General features: G+C 37.9%; 1 protein-coding gene across 8 annotated transcripts in view; it reads left to right on the top strand.

The window, feature by feature from the left end:
- The window catches only part of CPEB3 (cytoplasmic polyadenylation element binding protein 3), a 78983-nt gene that overhangs the window by 42712 nt on the left and 15252 nt on the right, over window positions 1–21019 (top strand). For 6 of the 8 annotated variants that reach the window (XM_064716104.1, XM_064716097.1, XM_064716103.1 and 3 more), the window contains exons 5-7: window positions 4760–4783; window positions 9252–9419; window positions 11181–11270. In XM_064716104.1, coding sequence (XP_064572174.1) covers window positions 4760–4783; window positions 9252–9419; window positions 11181–11270 — 282 coding nt within the window. The remainder of the gene's footprint in view (window positions 1–4759; window positions 4784–9251; window positions 9420–11180; window positions 11271–21019) is intronic. The other 2 variants (XM_064716105.1, XM_064716100.1) reach the window with 1 other exon arrangement.

Raw genomic sequence — 21019 nt, 5'->3', positions numbered from 1 at the left:
CTGGTACTATTTGCTCTCCATATGACTGTCTTTTCTTTTCATTAGTGTAATTTAGTTCTATTTATTCAGAGTAAAATAATTTGAAAAAGACATTAAGGAAAGGATTTGGGGCACTTTTTTAGATGTCTGTGTTGAGATTTTGGTTTTGTTTTGTTAATCCTATTTATGTGGGGAAGTTGTCATGCCATGACAGGAAATGTAATGCCAACAGAATCATTTCATTTTTTATTTTCATGTTTCTGTTGTTTTTAAAATTGCTTGTCTCCTTAAGAGCTATTGTACTTAGCTCTTCCTGATGTGCTGTTTTCAAACACATATAGTGTTTAGATGTAAGACTTGCTGAGGTAGCATTTTATATTTGAAAGTTTTGCCAGTGCTACCGTTATACCTTAAAATAAACTGCTCCAAATTGAAAGCTTCTTGAATTACTTTTGTCTTGCAAGATCTTGGGTTGGCAGTTTAACAGCCAATAAAAGCTTTCTTCTTGTAGTGGTAATATTCTGGGCAAATGTGTGACTAAATTCCAAGAGGCATCAATCTCATCTAATAGTTCCATTCTTGCCTGTAGGAATTTGCTGAGCTCTTTAGTCCAGTTGCCAGTTTGGGTTACTAATGTGTCACCATCTTAATGGCATATATAGAATAACAGAAAGGAATAAAAAACACTGAGAAAACTTACAAGGTTTGCAAAACTAGTCCTGATTTAGTTGTGAAGAGCTCTGAGTGAATATAAGTGGAGGGAAAACATGTCTGATGTGAAGTGTGAGCTAGCAAAGGCAGTGGGGTTCAGAGGAGCCCCAGAGTGCGGGAGCTGTCACTTTGCTCATCACCTTGTGAGGTTTTCCAGATGCAGCTGTGCAAGCATTTGGTATTGAGGCTGCCTTGGAGGCTGTGAGGTGGGCTTGCTGACATCTCAAAGTCCCTTCTATACCTATTTAAATTTTTAAAGGGGTAAAGGGGAAGCAGGGGAGCAATAGTAAGTACATGCTTTTTCTTCTTTCTTCCTTTCAGTTTTTTGTATTGGCATCTGCACTTCCAGAGTCTGGCTGTTAACTGAAGGCAGTATCTCTTATCAGTGGCTGATAAAGGCTTTTTCTAGCAGAGGAAGATTTGTTGTCTTCCTTTTAATCCATCTTGGTAGCTCTTTAATGCCTTCTTGTTTGTTTGTTTGTTTTCCCCACTGCTTTTCCTGCCTCACCACCTCACCAATGTGCTTTCCTTTCATCTTTGTGATTGTCTCTATTGTGGGTTAGTGCCATCTGTTTCCTCTGAATTTTAAGATTTGCCAGGCTACTCCAAGAGCATTATATATGATGCTAGAAGAGATGAAGCAGCCTGGCTGTTAAAAATGTGAGTTTTATTGGTAACAGATTTTTTAAACCAAAATGAGAAGATGAAAATAGATAAACCTTCCTTCTTGGGAAGGTTTATAGTTGCTTGGCTGCTTGTATGCCTCAGGAAAGGACACCTAAGCTGGTTTTGGATGTTGAATGCAGTTCATGTGTTTGATCAAGTGTTTGAGGCCCAGTGTGTGGGACTTAGCTGCATACAGCTTTCATGTAGCTTGTGATTTTCTGGTGATGAGATTCTGTTGTATATGTTAGAAGGGAGGTTGCTGCAACACTTGCATTGTTAATATTGGAAAAAAATCAACCACAAGGGACTGTTGAGGTTCATATAACCAAATCATTGTAGTGCCCATCTGCACATCCAGATGTGCAGATCTATTAATGGAAGTTGAGAACCACCTTTTGAACCACTTGTAGATGAATGTCCATCTTTGCAATTCTTCTGGATGATCCCTCTGTAGCAGAAAAACACATTGCATAATTATACTTGCTTGTGTCACCTTCCCTCAGTTCATGAATTCATTTCCCTGGTATTTTAATTCACTTGTAAACTTCCAGATCCTAAGAACTTCAGAGACCCTCTGTTCAAAAGCAAAAGCTTGACATATTTTCCTTTCTGATCTTAGAAAATCATTGCATAACTCATAATGTCCTAAAGCAAGTATTGTTCTGAACTGCTGACTGCTTCAAGAATACAAATGAGTGTTCCAAGCTAGAAATAAGATTCTGGTACCTTATAAATCAAGGAGGCTCCCAGTCTTGTCAAATAAACTTTCCTTTAGCCAGTATAGCTCCAAAACTTCTAGTCTGAAAATGCTGAACTCTTTTTTTTCATAGAGGTAATGCTATTTTACATCAATTTAACATGTGTCTTCAAGATTTCTTTGAAGTGTGTATCTTTGATATTGTGGCCACATAACTGCATGAACAAGATAAGTACCAGAAGTGAAGAAATAATGTTCTTAAAAATCTGAAAATACTCCCTATTAAGTCTTCCATAAAATATGATAATACAAATAAATGTTGTTGCCTATTCCTAAATTTGAAATTGCATGATCAAATTAATTTTAAATTATGATATGGAGAGCATGTAGATCTAGTCCTTTTGAGTTAATATTTTATGGATTCACAAATTTATTGTTTCCTAGGACTGCTAATTATTTGATACAAATACAAGGTGCAGTTTCAGTCCCACATTATAATAAAAGAGTAAAAAAAATCCCAGAAAAGCTCTTTTTCATCAGTTTCATGTAGCCTTGAGATGCAGTTAAAATTTGAGTGAGTTTTGATTTACTGCAACAATGGGCAATCTTAGCTGCAGGCTTTGGGGAATTCCAAAGCATTAACACTGAGTTTCCTTGATTGCATTACAAGATTTGAGGTTTGGGGAGTTTCTTGTGCTGGTTTGTTAAAAGCTTAAAGTTCTGTCCTTCATGATAGAGTTTCATGTTCATAAAAATAGGATTCGCTTCTGGGAGGAGGGGAGTTAATAGTTTCAGGAGAGTTATCAGTGGTTGAAAAAGAATCTGTTGTTCCTTTGCATTTGAGGCCATGCAATTTGGGACACAGCAGTTCTGTAACTTTGTACCTGACACTTGCAGAACGTTGCTAAGGATGGACAAACACCAAGGCAGGGGTGATCCTGCTGCACAATCCATCCGGCACTGTTTACATGGGGAAATGTGCTCATCCCCTCCTAAAGCACCTGGCTTTGCCTTAATATTAATGATCCAGAACGTACCTAGGAAGGAATCATTTGTGTTCAATTTAGAAGCATTCCAGGAGATGGTTTTCTGTGCAAAAGGACATTTATATGTGGCACCAAAACAGTACACGGGGAGCAGAGGCATTAGTGGGGGTACAGTTTAAGGAGTTGCTTTTTGTCTTCTGTTGGACAAAAAGAGAAAGTAACTTCATGAACATAGCTCTGGTAATTTCATTGTTTGTAATAGTGCAGTACTCTTATTTTCTTGCACCTGTCCTCATTCAAGAATAATTTCCAAATTGTTTGCTTTCTAAAGTATTTACTGGAGGCATTATGAAATTCACCTGATGAACTATTCCTGCTATTTAATCTGTTGTGCTGTTAATTTTGACTTGTGAGCAAGATGGGTATTTTTTATTTAACTTGTCTCAAATGACACATTCAAACTTCACATCCTAAGAAAGCAACATAATAAAATGTGCATTGACATTCTGAAGTTGTCATGCTGAATAACTCAGCTTCTTGGAAAAAATTAACATTTTAATATAAATACTAGTTACAACTGAGATAATTTTCAAATTGTGTGTATATGTATACAAAATATAATCAATAAGGGTGAAACCCTGCCTTCTTGAAGTATTTAAATATGATACAGTGTTTTTAAATCAGCAAAAACTAATTTGCTTGTCTTCCTGTTTAAGTGAATTGCACTATTTTGCCCCTGGAATTTACAGGCAAATATACCTTCAGGGAGTTTCAGTAACTTTTATGGACTTAAAGACTGTGTGTAAATGCAAATATAGGCACTGTTCAGAAATAAGAGCTGGGGTTGGGAAGGAGCAGGAGCACTGAGAGTGTTACAATGAGGAGAGAAGGAAACAAAACAAAGCTCTGCTGCCTCTTACCTAAGCTCGCTTCTGTTGGAAAACCCCTTGATCCCCGGCCTTCCATGTTTGATTGCCTTGGCAGGATGGATGGCTTTGTGATCCATCAGTGATCCTGTGTAAAAGATGTGTTTTCCAGATTATTTTCTGTTTTTCTAAAACTTCAGATCAAAAATTCTGGGTTTTGCATTTGCTACTACATCACAAAATACAGTTGTAAAGTTGTCCAACGTTGTGGATTTGCCATTGATGCATGTCTCATTGAAACGCTGTGTTTATTCTGGTAGTTATGAAAGCATTTTGTCAATCTAGTTTGATTCATAGGAAGGTACTGGCTATTGAGTTCATATTGTTTTAGTAGGATTTTAGAATTTACATATGGTTAATTATTTAAATTGAAACATAATTGGGAAATATGTTTTCCACAACTATTTAATAAAATGCAAAGCTGGTTCTTTTAAGTAGAATTACTGTTGATGATGTTTATTGCCACTTAAAACCATAATCCTAAATTATTATTTTATAATACTGTCCTATATGCCTGATTTTTTAAATACCTTTGCCCTTTGCTATGTAGAAACCTTCCACAGCAGGTATGTTCTCTTTTTTTTTTTTTTTTTTTTTTTCTTCCCTGGCTGTATCATCTTCAACTTTTTTTCTTGTCTTGGATTGTTTGAATTTCATCCTGCACTTTTAAATGTCTTTTCCTTCTTTATGGTGGGAGGGGAAAAAGAGAAGAGGTAGAAGCTACATTCTCATTGCTTTTGGAGCTAAATCTAATGACAGCTGTACCCACAATTTTCTTCTGTGTTTACATGCAGCCAGGAGCTATGGGCGGAGAAGAGGTAAAAGTATTTACTAAATGTTTTGTTTGCTGAATAGTGGGAGAAATAAATATTTAGTTTTCTTGTGGTAAGATGATGCTACCAATTTTAACAATATGTAGTTGATCAATTGCTTTGTATAAATCAATCTCACATTCTTCCTTTGCAAAACAGCTCCCCTTTAACAGCATCTTAAAGCAGTGATGATCCTGAGCTGATAACTTCAAGTGTTGCTATTACTAGAGAACTGGAGGATGGCTGAATGTAAAGATTCTCATGACATGTATTTGTGACTTGAAATGCAGTGTTCCAAAAAAAGATTGGGTTTGGGTTTATGTTTGGTGTTTGTTGGTTTTGTAGGAGTCCAATGTTTAACTGCTGCATTGAACATTCAAAAATGACTTTTTTTCTTACATTAAACAGCTTTTTCTGAATATTAGACTTCATTACATTGAATTGCCTCAGAACATATGTGAATACCAATGCTAGTAACTGTCCTCAGCAGTGAATATTGATAATCATTTTTAAAAGATACAGTATTTGAGCACATTTTAACAGTATTTCAGCACAGACAACCCTTAAAACATAAAAGCAAACTGAAAATATTTTATAAATGTACAGTGCTATGTATCAGTTTGTTCTGAGAGATGAAGGAACAAGGACAATAGCAAGTCCAACAGCTGTACTGAGCAAGCCACTAATGCAGCTTACATTTCTGTCCTGTGCTGGAGCTTACACAGACTGGTTGTTATTGAGAAAATAACAGTGAAAATGGCAGCTTTTAACAATTACATTTAGGCAGTGCCATCTGCAAGGGGTACTTTAGCATTAAACTTAATTTTATCTTCCCTTCCTGAAGTTCTCTGCCAGCTAGGCAGGTGACATTGCCCCCTTTTCCAAATGTAGAATTTGCATCCCCTTAGAGACAGATGCATGCATCACACAAACCAGTACGTCTGAGGGCTTTTGTCATTTGTATGGGTTGAGGTGGTGGGCTGTACATGCCATTCTAACATGGTTTGTAATACAGAATTTGCTCTGATTTTGTTCAAAGCTGACACATTTTAGTGTTCATTCAATAGCTTAATCTGAAACAAAAGATTCAGATTTTCCTCACAAACTTACTCTCTGTGAACATGAACACTGTTTAATTTAATTTTAAGATTGTGGCAGGTGTTTTCAGATTGATCAAATGCACCAAAGTAGGAAAGGAGGTAAGAATCAGTAGGATACTATGAATTACTGGCAACTCCTGTTTACTTGTAGAAGCAAAATACAATAATGCAGAAGTAATTGTGATGAATATAATTTAGGCTGTTTTATATAAATATTAGTGAAGACAAAACAGGGCAAACAAGTTCTGAATGTGCTGGCTTTTCAGATTTATTTTCTCACTACCAAGAAGCATGTTTCATTCCACAAGACTTGTTTCCTGTGTGAAATGCAGGCTTTTCCATACTAACAAGTAGATTTGTGTGTGTGTTTGTTGTCATTAATGTTAGGGATTTTGACTTGCCTCATTCATATTAAAGTCTGTGGTGTTCATGCTTTATCATTACCTTGACTTTTATAATGTTGGTTTTGAGCTTCCTTAAGCATGAAATTCTACAACAGTGTTTTAAAAAATGTGTTGGTTATCAAATATTCTCATATATCACTCTCTATTATTGCTTTTAACATTTGCATTGGGATAATATGCAGAGTAACCACAGGCAAGTCTGTGCAAGGACTCATTTTATGTTTGTTATACTTGGCTATTTTAATTAGTGTTTGATTCTGTCACTGTGACTAAGCCTCTGCAATGAGAAGAAGTTTTGTCAGACATTTCTTGAGGCTTGCCATAAACTCTCAGTTCCCTACTTGATTCTCTCTTTCCTTTGGGAAAAGAGATGAGCATTTCTTTGTAGGTATCATGCTTTGAGCTGTTGAGTCATGTTCTTGGTACCTTGTTTTTTAACTTTTACAACCAGTTTTTCAGGTACAGATTTAAGCACCGCTGTGGGAAATCAGCCCAAACTATTTTGCTACACTGACAACTCAGAGATGCCCAGGGAGGGGTACAGGAATATGTTACAAAAAAAGTGCATTTAGTGATGCTTTCCCATACTGTTCTCCCAGAAATTTGCCCAGGGAGTCTCTTGAGGTGATGTTTTAATATTTATTGCCTTAGATTGCATTTTTCTCCTGTTCTTACTCATTCCCTTTTCTAAGCCTACATAAATTTTTAAACATCCCAAAAAGTCTGTAGCAAGGGTTTCCAAAGTTTGCTTTGCTTTCAGCCTTGGCATGTACTGATTGTGTTCAGTGCAGTTCATTTTTCCCTTACTGGAGAAGAGTGTGAACAGTCATTCCCTGTTCCCTTGTCTGTATGCTTTCCATTATTTTAAATGTATTCTTACATTCAGCTCTACACTTCACTTAGCTATAAACTTATAGAACATCATTTGCATTTATTTGAGGTGAGTGTGGTGCCTGTAGACTGCCAAGTGTCTGGCATGGTGCTTAGAGGTGATACCTTGCTTTCTAAATTGCTGTGAATTTTTATTTCCTTCACAACTCAGTCTCCTCTGCAGATCTGTATTTTGGTTGAACACCTTGTTATTAATTTGATATGTCATCTTCCACTAATGGCTCATGTTACTTGTTTGTTTACTTTTTTACAAGAAAGTAGGTTCATGGGCAGGAATTAAAAGATGAATTATCTCTCCAGTAATGTCAATCTCTGAGATATTTTCAGATTTCCAGCTTTTCAATGAGTGTTCTGAATTGATATTTTTACACAGTTGTAGTATTCTTCTTTTTTTCTCTCATGCAAATGTTCTCTTTTATTTTGAAATGCATATGTTTATACATATGCATGACGTGTTTGTCCATTAATGGAATATTCATCAAAAGTCTTTTGTGTTTTATGCTCTGAACCCGCCATTTCTGACAACAAGTCTTTGAAAGGTAGCAGCTCTACGTCCTTCTCTGATTGTGGCATTTACCCTATTTTTTTATGTTGGTGTGTAAATGCATGGTAGGATTTTTACTTCAGTGGATTTTTGTGTCTGTAATCTCTTCCATTGTTTAACATTCAATATATTATTTTTAATATATTTTTCTGGTGCCTGATGTTTGTAATTAAAAATCAGGCTGATGTTGTGTGTCAGTGACTTTCCTGACTTTATTAGCTTGTTTTTCCTACACAGGATTACTGTTTCTTTTTTTAATCTGTCTTTTGCTACTGGAGACAATTACTGATATTTTCAGTGTATATGTTTTTCTGACTGCTGTCCCTCTGTCTTGATTTTTCACCTTGCCCCTGTTTTTATTTCCTTCACTTCCTGTGCTGTTAATACCAGTGTGGTATTAAACTGTAGGTCTTGCTGTGTCAATTTCATGTGATTCATTACCTTTGAATTTAATTATGTGCACTTACAAAAGTATAAATACATTTATACTTGTAATCAACTCTCCTATAAACTGTTTGTATCAATTAATTATAATTCCATCCCTGGGAGAAATCCTCCTTGATATGAGGGGACAAGTGGCCTTTTCAGAGTTGAGATGTGGTTCTTATTTATGCATCTCTCTATATTGCAGGATGTGTTTACTCAGGTATATTGTTAAATTCCAAAGCTGGCAAGTGTTGCTTATATGCAGTCTTAGAATATTTTTTCTCTTCCTTGTTAATATATCTGTTCTTAAGATAATATGTGTATTCTTTGTTAGTAATAGAAACAAGTTGCTATTGCATCAGATGGTTACAAATAAATTCTTTACTTTTCATTAACAAATTGAGTAGGAGCCATTAATGTTGATTTTGCCTGTTCATGACTGAAAGGATGTTTTTTTTAACTCAGTGACAAACAGGCTGACAGGCTGTTCTAGCTAACACTGTTTTCCTTCAAGTGCAAGTTCTTTGTGGTTTATTTAACAAGATTTTTTTTCTTGTTCACTGACTCTCTTCACTTCCTGTTTAGTATCCACAATCCAAAGCTTTTCCATGTTTATTTTGCTGTTTGCCCCCTACTCAGCGTGGGCCTGTGTTCCCTGGAGGTGGAAGTGCTGCAGCCCTTGCTGTCAGGATCCTGTACAGCACTCAGAGGACTGTCCTGCTCTGCAGTGCAGTGGCTTGAGGGATCTTGAGATCATTCCTTCACGATCTGTTACGGAAGGTGTAAATCTCTAACTGGTTTGAAATGTAAATCTTGCAAAGGTTATTTCTATAGCTGTGACACATAATTTCATCAGATAACTTGTTTTTCATTTCTGTCCATTCACGAGGGTTTGTTTTAAAGCTAAATTAGGTTTATTGTCTTGTAAGGGTAACACACTCTTGGAAAAATGGAAACAATACTAATGAACATGAATTGGAAAACTGGACCACCTAGTCCTTTAGTGCAAGTTCCGTTAAAGCAAAACAGCAAAAGGGAAAGTTTTTTACTGAAATATTTCCTTCTCCAGGAAATAGCATTAACTGTAGATCCTACAAAATCTGTTCCAGGTCGGTCTTCACTGTTTCCTTTTGAGGATGGCTTCCTAGATGACAGCCATGGGGATCAGTCATTGTCCTCGGGCCTCAGCTCTCCGACACGCTGCCAAAACGGGGAACGAGTGGAACGCTACTCTAGGAAGGTGTTTGTTGGAGGGCTCCCTCCTGACATTGATGAAGGTACTGTGAATCACTTGCATGCTGACATGTGGGAGTTGCCTTTCTTATAATTATTATTAAATAGGTGATGATATTTTCATAGAGGCAAATGAATTTTCCAGGTGTGTCTCTTGTAGTGCTTGTGGCGGTGCTTAGAACAAACACTCCCTGCCACCCCTGCAACACCCGAGCGTTTACCTGGCGTTCTTGCACTGCCTGGCAGGTCTTCTGATCTGCATGTCTTCCCACGACTGCCAAGTGGGAAAGCTGAAAAAGGGAACTTAGTGGGTACTGTCTCTCCTCTGTAGTCTTTTCCTATTCTTGGATGTGGTTGACTCTAAAGACTTTGTTAATGCAGTCCTTTCCAAAATACTGTGGGCTTTAAATAATCAGCTCTTATACCCAGCACGTATCTTGGGTTCAGATGATAAATATAGGGTAATAATATGGTTTCAAAGTAATGACCTACCCAGCAAGGATGGTCAGAGTTTTTCTCAATCATTATCTGCTCTACTTGCATGTGTCCCCACAAACTCTTACTCCCAAACTAAAATCATCACAGTTTTTGGTGTATTTTTCATGGCTGGAATATAGCTGGAATCCACCACTGTCTAGCTTCAATGGGCATACACAGGGAATTTGAGGATGCCCTGTAATGAAATGAGGGAGATCTCTTATCTACTAATCTGAAGCCTAAACCATGAACAGTTTTAATGAAGAAATAGCATGAGTTGCCAGTCTGTTTACAAGCACCTCAAGTGCAGTTCCCATGTCACACCAAGAGTTGCAGGGCTGTTGTATGGGGTCTGGTGGGTAATCTGGATTTGCAGCTGTAAGATGCAGCACCCAACAGGGACGGCTGATGTACACATTGCTGGGACACTCAGAGTCAAAACACGTGCCCAGTCTGTCCTGTGAGGGAGTAGCAGGGTGACCTGGGAGCTGTCACCCACTTTCCTGAGAGGTCTCCTTCAGTAACCCTTTACTCTTCAGCTCTTCAGGTACACAACCTGTGTGTTCTGTCTCCAGATGCTTGAAATTCTGGCATGCAATTCATGGGGTCAGTGAAACTGGACACATCTCAAACAGCAATCCAGAAACTGTAAAACCCCACTGCCTTTTCTCCTGATGGCTTGTTCTGATCCACCTAAGATCACATTAAACTAATTCTTTCTTTAAAGTACGTTTAAAATTGTATTGAGAAAATAAGACTTTTTTCAAAAAGAAGTTTAAATACTTTTTTCTGAAGGATTTGCATATAAAACAAAATCGTCCTATAGGATAGCTCTTAATGTGTGTTACATGGTGGTTCCAAGTTGATGCTTAAAAAGTGAAGAAAAAACTTGGTAATTCAAGGCAGATTTCCTAAAGGGCCTGAGGAAGGTGAAATGCCCACAGTGGCATGACCTGCTGCAGCCTCTTTCTAGGGCAGGCTGCAAGGAGCAGCCGTGCTGACATGGAGCTCCTCCATCAGTCCCATGTGGCTGCATCTGACCCTGCTTTGTGGCTATAATTAGAAATAGACCGCAGCTGAAGCATATTCACTTCTGATAGATCAGGTTTGCATTTAATCCTGCTGCAGACTTCCACTAGGGGAATGTAAAATCACTTTTTTAAGCAGCGATGTACAGCACAGAGATGAAATAATAGTTAGGCATTTGCTATGGACATCATGGCAGTTTTCACTGTTCTTGTTTTGTTTTGATTTTAAGTAAGACCTTTTTACCTTGCCATTGTCAGTTTTTATGTTCTCTCTAAGGTGCCTCATTCGTTTTTTTGTAGATGAGATCACTGCCAGCTTTCGTAGGTTTGGACCTCTTGTGGTGGACTGGCCTCACAAAGCTGAAAGCAAGTCATATTTTCCACCTAAAGGTAATTGGTTTAAAATGCACTTAAGAGGGCTGTTCTGGTAAAAGGAAATTACATCTGCCATGTGGTAAAGCAAAGTTTTGATTCTCTATAGTGAATTTTCTATCTTTCATCAAGCATATTTTCAGCCATTGTCCTGATGGGAAAAAAATTCACAATTTGGTAATTGAAACGTACTCTTCTGTGTGTACTTCTTCAGCCCACCTTGAACCCTTGAATTATGCCTTCATTTGTACCAGCAGTAGGTAGAATGCAAGCTGCAGAAATTTCATAGCTGATTTTGTTGTGGTTTGCACGTTGCCAAATCCAGGAGAGTAAGAGAGGAAGTGCCTTGGATTGGGTCCCTGGGGTGGGTGTGCAGTGTTGTGCAGGGAGGTGACTCCAGTGGGAGCTGTGAGCCAGGAGCTCTGGTCCTGCTCCACATCAGGGCTCCCTGGGTGCTGGAGCTCAGAGGGCACCCGGGGTGGGGCAGCCTCTGATCAGGCAGCACAGCCTTGTGCACTCCTGCTTTGGGTGCTGGTGGGAAATCTCTCTGGGAGGGTCACTTGGCTAAATCAAACTGCGCCTGCTGTACCCTGCTCTCTCTGATTTTGTGCAATACGTTCTGCTCTCTTTCACACGTGCCTCTTGCATGTAGTTCCTGAGTTCATTCCTGATCTGAAACAGTAGCAGGAAGTTGTACACGAAAATTGTGGTCTACATGCAAAGATTTTCATTTCTCATTGACCCTGGAAGCTCTTAATTGCTCATTAAGGCCACTGATTATTTTGGCAGAACAATGGGCTGTTCAGTCAGTGAACTAGCTAATCCTGAAATATTTTGATATGGTTTGACTGTAAAAACACACAAATAAAAGCCAATTTAATTTATTTGGAAGCTTAATTGCTGGAGGCAAAATAACACTGTGACAAATACTTGCCCTGTGAACAGTATTTGGGACACTTGAAATCAGAAGAGAAGCCCAGACATGCTTCCTCTTTCCTGTTCATTCTCACCACTCAGCCTTGCTGTCAGCAGTTATGCAGCATCTGTTCTTGAATTTGAAAACAAATCACACAGCCCTAAAAACAACAAAAAAAAACCCAAACCCCAACCCCTCTGCAATATTCCTAAGGACAGTTGCTAAAATATATGCTTTTCCCTTTTTATGTTATTTTTAATGATCTCTGGGGTCTTTCTGGCTAGTGAATTCTAATTGTGCCTTCACTTAGAAGTTTGGTTTTTTTAAAGTAGAAAGCCAGCTTCTCCTTGTCCTTATTATCTCTTAGTATTATCTCCTTGTTTCCCTTTTTTATTTTTTTCCTCTTATTAATTCAATAAGTAACTATTTGTTGAATTAACATGGGACTTCCAATTTTGATTTTGTTCTCTATCTGACTGTGGACTAGTTATGCCTTGACAATCTTGTAAAATGTTTTTGAGTAAGATCTATTTTAGCAGAAGACAAGGGAATGCAGCCTCACTTCTATTTTTGTCACAATTCTAATATAGGAAACAGCTTTCAAAGCCCCTGCCAGTTGCCCTGAACGTCTGTCTGAAAGTGCTAAACAACAGTCAATCCCAACTGTTCCAGATTTATTTATATCTGACTTCTTAGTTATCAGTCAGGGCTGCAGCATCAGACATCCTGCATGCCTGGCTCTGACATTCACTCACAGTCATGGGGAGCTCCCTAGGTCAAATGCATTTGATTTACTATGATCCCACACAGGCAGCACCTACACAGAAGACAGAATATTATTTCCAGGAGTCAGAGGGTAAAGTTTGAATGTCTAATTTTTTTTCACAGCTTTTTGGTATTTTTTTTTCAATAAAGTGTACTTGCTTTTCAAAGTTATTATGGAATCATTTTCAGAAGTACCATAATAAAATGTCTCCAATGCTCATTTTGATCAGAAGTTCCTTCAGACCTAAAATTTAAGTTGATGGGCTTTGGTTTTGGATTTTTTTGGTTTTGTTTTACTTTTTTATTTTAAGCTGTTTTGGTGCATTATTGGACATTCCCTTAAAAATACAAACAGAGATATTTGCAATTATGCTTGGTGCAAAATTCAGTGAGACTTATTCCACTGTCAAGTAGTCATGAATTCAAATGTTTTCTCCCCTCATTTTTCTAGATGCCTTGTCTTCCATGTTGCATTGCTAGTCTGTAAATTTTCTCTAGTTTTGAATATGAGTCTTTCAAATGGAAAGCATGTCCAAAAAACAAAGGACAAATGAAATTATGGAGGAGAGAGCTGGGGTTTCTGTGCTAGCAATCTTGAAGGAAAACAAGAGAAATGAATTGTTGGAGTGAAGTGGGCATGATGCAGAGGCTGTTCACACATTGATAAAGCCTGACCTTCAAGGCTTCTCCCAGCTCCCTGAATGTGCCCCAGAGGCAGTAAAATTGAGCCCTGCTCTTTCTGAACATATGTCATCACCTCCAGATGGACTTGAGTGTCCTTTTGATGGATGGCCTTTTCCATTGCTGGAGGGCCAGGTCATTGGGCAGTGTCTGGTCTTCCAGCAAGGTTCAGGATTTTTGTCTGCTTGCTTTGGTAAGTGTTCACTGAGAGCTTTGGGGCAGACAACATCAGTAGGTGATGCCATGGGTCAGCACAGGCAGTGAAGTTTGATGCTGCTGCTGCTTCACATCAGGGTTTTCTGTCCTCAGTTGCATCCAGGTGATGCAACATCCCCTGCAGTCCTGAATGCATCAATACAGATTTTCAGTATCTACTTGTTGGTATAATTTATTGAATTCTGGAATGTTTGCTATGCTGATGCAATACATGAATTCCCTGCAGTCAGCCTGTAATAGGAGCACTCTGTTGATATTCTTAGGGCTAGGAAGAGAAGGCTGCAGAAACCATTAGCCATGGCTAATCTGATCAAGCATGAAATCTGAAAGATTAAAATGTTGCTTACAGTCTAGTGACCTCCACCAACACCCACCACCCCCCCGAGGGCTTTATCTGGTTAGTTTAGTGAGTCAGGCCATAGATGTGTAGCCAGTTCCAGCAAGCCTTATTAGCTAATTTATTCGTTGGTGGGCTTGATTAGCTTAGCTGCAGTGGCATTGTAAGCTGTCATTGGGACCAGTTGGAGTCCAGAAACATTCCTGCAGCACTGAGCTTGAACAAAGGTTTGCCTGGATTTGGCATCCTGAGCAGGATGGTGTCACCACAGGTCTGCCTGGGCACATTAGCTCAGATTTAGTGCTGGGCCTGATGGACAGAAATGTTTGTGTGTGAAATGATGCTGAGCTGGGGTCTCCAGCATGGTGAGTAACACCAGGCTTATCCCAGTGTGAGCTTAACAGTGCCATTGTGGATCTTGGGGGATGGCACAGCAACACAGATGTATCTGCACCATATTCCTCAAGCACATCATTGCTATCTGTATATTCCAGGTTTTCCTGTTTCCCCAGATACTCTAGGGGTTTGTTGCCCTTACTGAATCTTGCCTGATGTCACAGAATACACTGATCAGTGTTTGTGAAAGCCTTTGTCAGTGTTTGAGTTTTGGGCATTGTAACAGCAAACCCAAAATCATTCTGTAGATCAAGCACAACTTACCTTACCTTGCTTGCCAGTGAGTTCCATATTTAGGTTGCTGAGAGAACAGGGATGCTCTTGTCACTGAAAGTGAATATTGTGCACTTGGGCAAGAGAAGCTGCCAACAGCTGACAATGTGTGGAAGAGGCTCCTATTTCTAGCTGTGAGCATCTGCATTGTTGCCTTAACATTTCTTTTTACCCCTCCTGTGCATTGTAAGCTTAGCACCGTGTTTGTATGTTTGTGTCATGCATGAGGTGGTTTTTAATGCTTTGCCTCTGAATAAGGCTAATTCATTCCCATTGCCTGAGAAGCCTTTGGATTACTTCCTTTGGCATCTGTTTGGATATGTTACTGACTGAACTGGCAAAATTATAAATGCCATGTGTTGGTCTTGGGTAAGCAGATGCCCAGTTCATAATGTGTTTACTTGGCTTTCACCCCAGAATTTGGGAATTAAATGTGGTTTTTGGTTAAGTATCTTTTGAGTACCTGTGAGACATTGAGAAATAAAGAAATATGAATTAAAGGATGCTGTCAGAAGTAGCTGCACATTACCATGTCACAGTCTATTTATCTCTGGCAAAATCCAGATAATTCATGTTTTATTTAAATATAAATTGATGGGGTTTTCACTTATTTGCTGGTGTGCTGAGTTAAGCAATGCTTATGCTAACTACAGTAATTTTTTTCTTTCCTTTTTTTTATTAAACAGATGGTGCCAACTGTTTCAAAAACATTTTTTTCAGTTGTTTTTTCTTTAACAGATTGCTAGCTTTAAAACAACTTTTTAAAAACTCTTTACTGGTTTTTCCTTGTGATAACTATGGTTTTTCTAGTAATCACTTAGAACTGCACCATGTGTTTTAAAATGCCAAAAAATATGCAAAAAAAATCCTTTTTATTTTTTCATTTAGAAAGATTGATATTTGGATAGAGATGAGAATTAGAGTTGGAAAATGAAGCATGGCAGAGCTTGAAGATAGGATGGGTTTGGAATGGGAGGAATGCTTTGGCTTTACAGCTGATTCAGATGTGTGATGCAGCAGTCTGATCCTTTTGTGTTTTCCCTGTTCTTCAGTTTGTTATGCTTTATCTGATAAAATTAAGCACATTTGTCCCTACTGCTCCATATGAGACACTAGGGTGAGGGAGATCTCATGAAAAGAAACCACTGTAAGCAAAGTTGCAAAAAGAAACATGAAATGATTCTCATGCTTTAATTTAAAAACAATTGGTGGACAGACAGTGTGAGCCTCTCTGATTCTCTCCCAAGTACTGTTTAGATGGGAACACTGTTGTTGTAGTCTTTTGACTGATGTTGATTTCATGGATGAAGACCATTTCCATGGTTAATTCCAATGCCACTGCAGTGGCAGTTGTAGTTTCTGCCAGAGGAACGCGAGTGAACAGTTCCAAAGGTAAATATGGAATCATAATTCCAATTTCATTAGTTATATTCACAAGAAGGTGTCTGGTGTGCGCAAATACAGCACTCTGTTCTAGAAAACTGCCTGCTTTGGCTTAACTGATCAAATATGATACCAGCACAGTCCAGCATGAAATGCCAAGCTAATTTTTGTGTGTAAAAAACTGAAGTCAGAGATGACAGTATTTGTTAGAATGGAAACTGGCATTCCCTATCCAGAATTACATTGTATGACAGAGAGTGATTCTGGAAGGGTTTTTAGATGTTTATGTTCCAACACAGGGACTGTGTGCAGTGTCAGTCGTTGTACCCCCTGACATCTGAGGCCATGTCTGTCATTTGTAGTCCCTGTGTCTTCCCACAGCAGGGCAGCATCATCCCAAATCAATGCAAGTCACAAAATATGTGGTGGCAAAATGCAGTAGGCACTCCTGTGCTCTTGTGTAGCTGAGTTACTTTAGCATGCTTTACAGAGAATTTTCTTTAAGGTTTTTGGTGACTTTTGTTTGAGTCTCCCTTTTTTAAGCTCTTAACACTGTTTCCTTTCTTGTCCTAAATGTTTGAGGTGGTGTACTGATAATGATGATTTTTTAATGTCTGCCTTTGAGACTGCTGTGCCAGGTATCTAAGAGCATTCAAGGAGCTTGCTTCATCTAAGAGAATTTCTGTTCTCTAAAATGATGCCATTTGCAACTTCTTTTTCCAGGGGAAAACAAGCATCTGGTGAAGCAAAATACAAAAGTATTTTTGAGTCATCCAAACCTAGGCAGAACAAATCTGATTCTGAAGTAGCATTGCAGGATTATTCTCCCCCAGCTTTCAACAGATCCTACTTTCTTTCAGAATTGCTGGGTTGCTATAGAAGAATCCACAATTTTTAGCAAGCATTTAACCCTTTTTCAATAATTTGAACATATCTAAGTACATTAAAAGCTTTCCATGTTTATCTGTAGAAGTAGCCAGACCACTTTTGTCAAATGGAAGGAGTTAAGTATTTGTCTTATTCCCATTAACCTTTCCTAAAACCCAAGTAGATTTTACTGTGGGTTGTACATGTCACCCCTCCCCAATACTATTTTTATTAAATGTCACATTTTATTTTGTTTTATAAATGGAGATACATGAATTGATCTGTAAGTATTATGGGCTTCAGGATAAAAGCTGTCCTTTGAATAGTGTTTAAGCTGAGGACTTAGTATTATTTTCTGCTTTGTAGTAACTTTTGCTATCTTGTTATGCTAATAATTTAGGAAGCACTAAATCATCCTTTCAAATCATTGAAATATGTTGAAAGGATTGTTGCAGGTGGTGGTGCAGGGACAGACTCTGTACTACCACTGCAGCATATTCATTGTTTAGATGATGGTCATCTAAAAAGTAAGTTGTTCCCTACTCCCACCCCCAATCAGTTGTAATTATTTAATGCATTAAAAACTTGAAGTCTTTAATTAAGTCCTACAGGCATTACATGTATAAAATTATGTATCTGGTTCCTAGGATCACTTCAATGATTCTATCCTTAAAATAATGATGCAGTAATCTAAAATTGGTGTAAGATCATTGGAATACACACATCATAAATTTATCAAAGCTAATACCCCTAGTTATACTTGTGTCCTCTCAGACGGGAGGTTAGGACTGGCAGTGTGAGTATTTCAGGGGCTGTGGGTGCCCAGGGCACTGCACCTGCCTCTCTCTGGGCTCAGAGCTGCTCTTCCCCTCAGCTGGCTCAGGGCTGTGCTTGGCAGCTTGTGGCTGCTCCATCCCCTGCAAACCCTGCCTGCCTTTGGGACCTGCAGTGCATCTGACTACTGATTGTACCAGAGTGTAACCAGTAGTCAGCTGCATGCAGTGGAGGCTGGGCTGTTTCATTAATAAAGGTAAACACATCATTTTTTAGAGGATTTGGTAAGCCCAGTATTTTTATTTTTGTTTTTTATATACTAATCTCATCTCCCAGGGAGATGCATACTCTTATTCACCAGAAACAGTTTTGAATTTTCTTTGGTTTTGAGAGGAATTTGTTGTTCAACATAATCCAGTTTTGAAAAAAAAACCCTTCTGTTATTGAGGGTTTTTCAAGCTGCATATTTTTCTTTCAGTCAACAAGGACAATAAATTTGAACAAACTGGAACCTAAAAACAATCCACATGTGAGTGAACATTCAAATGGTTATTAGCAGCACCACAGCAGCAAATGACAAATTGATTACTTGATACAGAGAAGGGAAGTCAAAGCTCAGTGCTGAAGCTCTGCATTCTGCCTTTAGAAATGTTCTACAGCTCACAGGAGAGTTAGACACATACAAAAATCAGAAAATATGTTACTAACTTCATCTGTGCAAATGACATGGAGTGTCTTTTCTTTTGATTGAAGTACTTTACTTTGAAGCTCTTGACAACAGTCTCAAATATTTTGGGATAAGCAGCAAGTGCTGCTTGCTTTCTTTGTTAAGAAAAACATATAATTCAAAGCAAAATCTATTTTTATTGTAAAACCCAATATCAAATTTAATTTAAAATAACTGAAATCGAGCTAGCCTGGATTTTTGGACCAGTGCTTTCTTCCTCTGAATTTTTTTACCCAATGCTGATACTGTGCTTGAAATAGAAGCTGAAATCAAGCAGAGCATTTCTCTTTCTGTAGAATTTTTCCACATTAATGTTGGTTGGAGTAGCACTGGAAGATGGTTTTCTTGCAAAGAAGAGTAACAGGTTTTGTTCAGACTTGGAAGCAGATGTCTCTTGAGCCATCTGTTCAGAGTAAAAGCAGCAGCAGCAGACCTGACCCCCTCCAGATGATGACCATGAGCCGAGTGGTCACCATTGCATATTGCCCTTGAAAATCAAAATTTAAAAAATTCAATTCTGAATTTATTTGGGTTTTTTATATTTACTAATTTGAATGCTATTTTTCATGCTGCTGACTCAGTAAACTTCACAAAGATAGCTTCCACCTCATCAAATATTTAGTCTTTCTCATATGAAATCCATGTGACTACTCTTACAACTACAGTAACCAAATTGTATATTAGAGCCTTTCTTTTATATCCTTTAATTCTGATTTATAGCTCCTATAGATCATGTTGCAGTCTGAAGTCTGATGTTGAAAATGGCTGTGACCTTTGAAAGAGGAGACAACACTATAAATTTGCTGTTGCAAATTTATAGTGTAATGTTTTACACTAGTTCAGAAGTAAAATGCCAGATAAAGACAGACTTTAGTATGCCTGTGGAATATTCTTTTGGTTAAAAAAACACCAAAAAATCCAAGTAATTTATTTCAGTCTTTTCTTTTTTAATACAGGTGGGTGGGAGTATTTTTACTACAGGACAAACTGAGATGGCATATGTATACTGTTCTTTTGGGGCTTTTTTTATCCATAAGTGGTGAAAGTAAAGTAATGATGCCTAGAAAATCTTTCTGCTTTTTTGGAACTGAAAAGACTTTATAAATCTTTAGCTGTAGGTATTTCCTACAGCACTATAGAAATGCTGTCCTTTCTTCTGAGGAAACACTGGGGCACCTCTCCCATGTCCCACAAATAATGCATGTCCAGAAAGCAGAGGTCCTGTGGGGATTGGGTTTCTCCTTCCACTTAAATTGGAGAAAAACACTGTAATATTTATGGCAAAATAGAAGTAAATATTTGTGATATGGTAAGATCATTATTAGTAAGGGTTAAGTGTTTCAATTCTTTTGGTGATCTTGTGATGTGGGCTGTTTAGTGCTAAAAGTGGCGTTATGAAGACGTGCAATTTATTTTCCAGAAGCTACTGACACAGAACCTCAGTTTTCATTCAGCTCTTTTCTATGACCCACTCCATTGCTGACTTCTCTTGTTATGTCTCCTGGCTTCCATTTGATATGTACACTTCATTTTATTGCTATTAAGATTCAGGCTCCAATTATTTTGCAGTGTAACTGAGGATATGGAGTACAGTCCTTTAATTAAAATCAAACAAACCCTTCCCCATACCTGTCTGTAATGTGGCATAGGAGGAATTTCTTACATATCACAGCAGCCAGGCTTTGTCTGGTATTCATGAAAATGTAAATGTGCAGAAATAGAAGAGTCTCTGTAAGATTCTGGACTGTTCCTATTTCTTATACACCTTTGTTTTTTAGAGAAAAGAATCAGCTGACAGGGTCAAACACTGCCATATAAAATTAGACTGACTAAAAGAAATTAATCTTTGCAGCCCTGACTAATACATAATTTCACTCTTCTGCAGTAGCTAAGTGAGATTACAGCCTTTTCTATTTTGAGGTTTCTTAAGTATTTAAAGCCTTTGAAGTTTTTTTGAAAATGCAGTCATGTCACTGCAATGTTTAAAGGAAAGTCTGCAGTTTTTTTAACACCTCGGATTTTTATTTTTCAAAAATGAGTTTAATTTTTAATAGTAGTTTAGTCTTTGGATTTTCAAATGTGTTTTATTCATGTTCAAAGCATCTTCTAATAAGATTACTAAGGTGACTTTGAGCAATGACCCTTGTCATCACATTAACTGATTTAGAAATTTGGTTCACACTGTTTCTAAATGTTCCTTTCCTGTGGGATTTTAAAACAACTTTATTCTAAAAGTTCTAGTAAATACCACCATAATTCAGTTCAAAACTATTTTTTAAAATCTAGTAAAAAAAAAAAAGAAAAAAAGAAAGTGAAATATATATTTCATGAAAATGTTAAGTCTATTTAAATTTACTTCTTTGAGGCAGCCATCTCAACCATCTAAAAATAACCCTAAAGAAATGAGACTAGAACATTAATTTTCTTTGCCA

Source organism: Zonotrichia leucophrys, chromosome 6 (assembly GCF_028769735.1).
Source record: "Zonotrichia leucophrys gambelii isolate GWCS_2022_RI chromosome 6, RI_Zleu_2.0, whole genome shotgun sequence".
NCBI classification, from domain to species: Eukaryota; Metazoa; Chordata; class Aves; order Passeriformes; family Passerellidae; genus Zonotrichia; species Zonotrichia leucophrys.
Note: the sequence above shows the minus strand (reverse complement) of the source record. Positions and strands in the feature narration are given on the sequence as shown.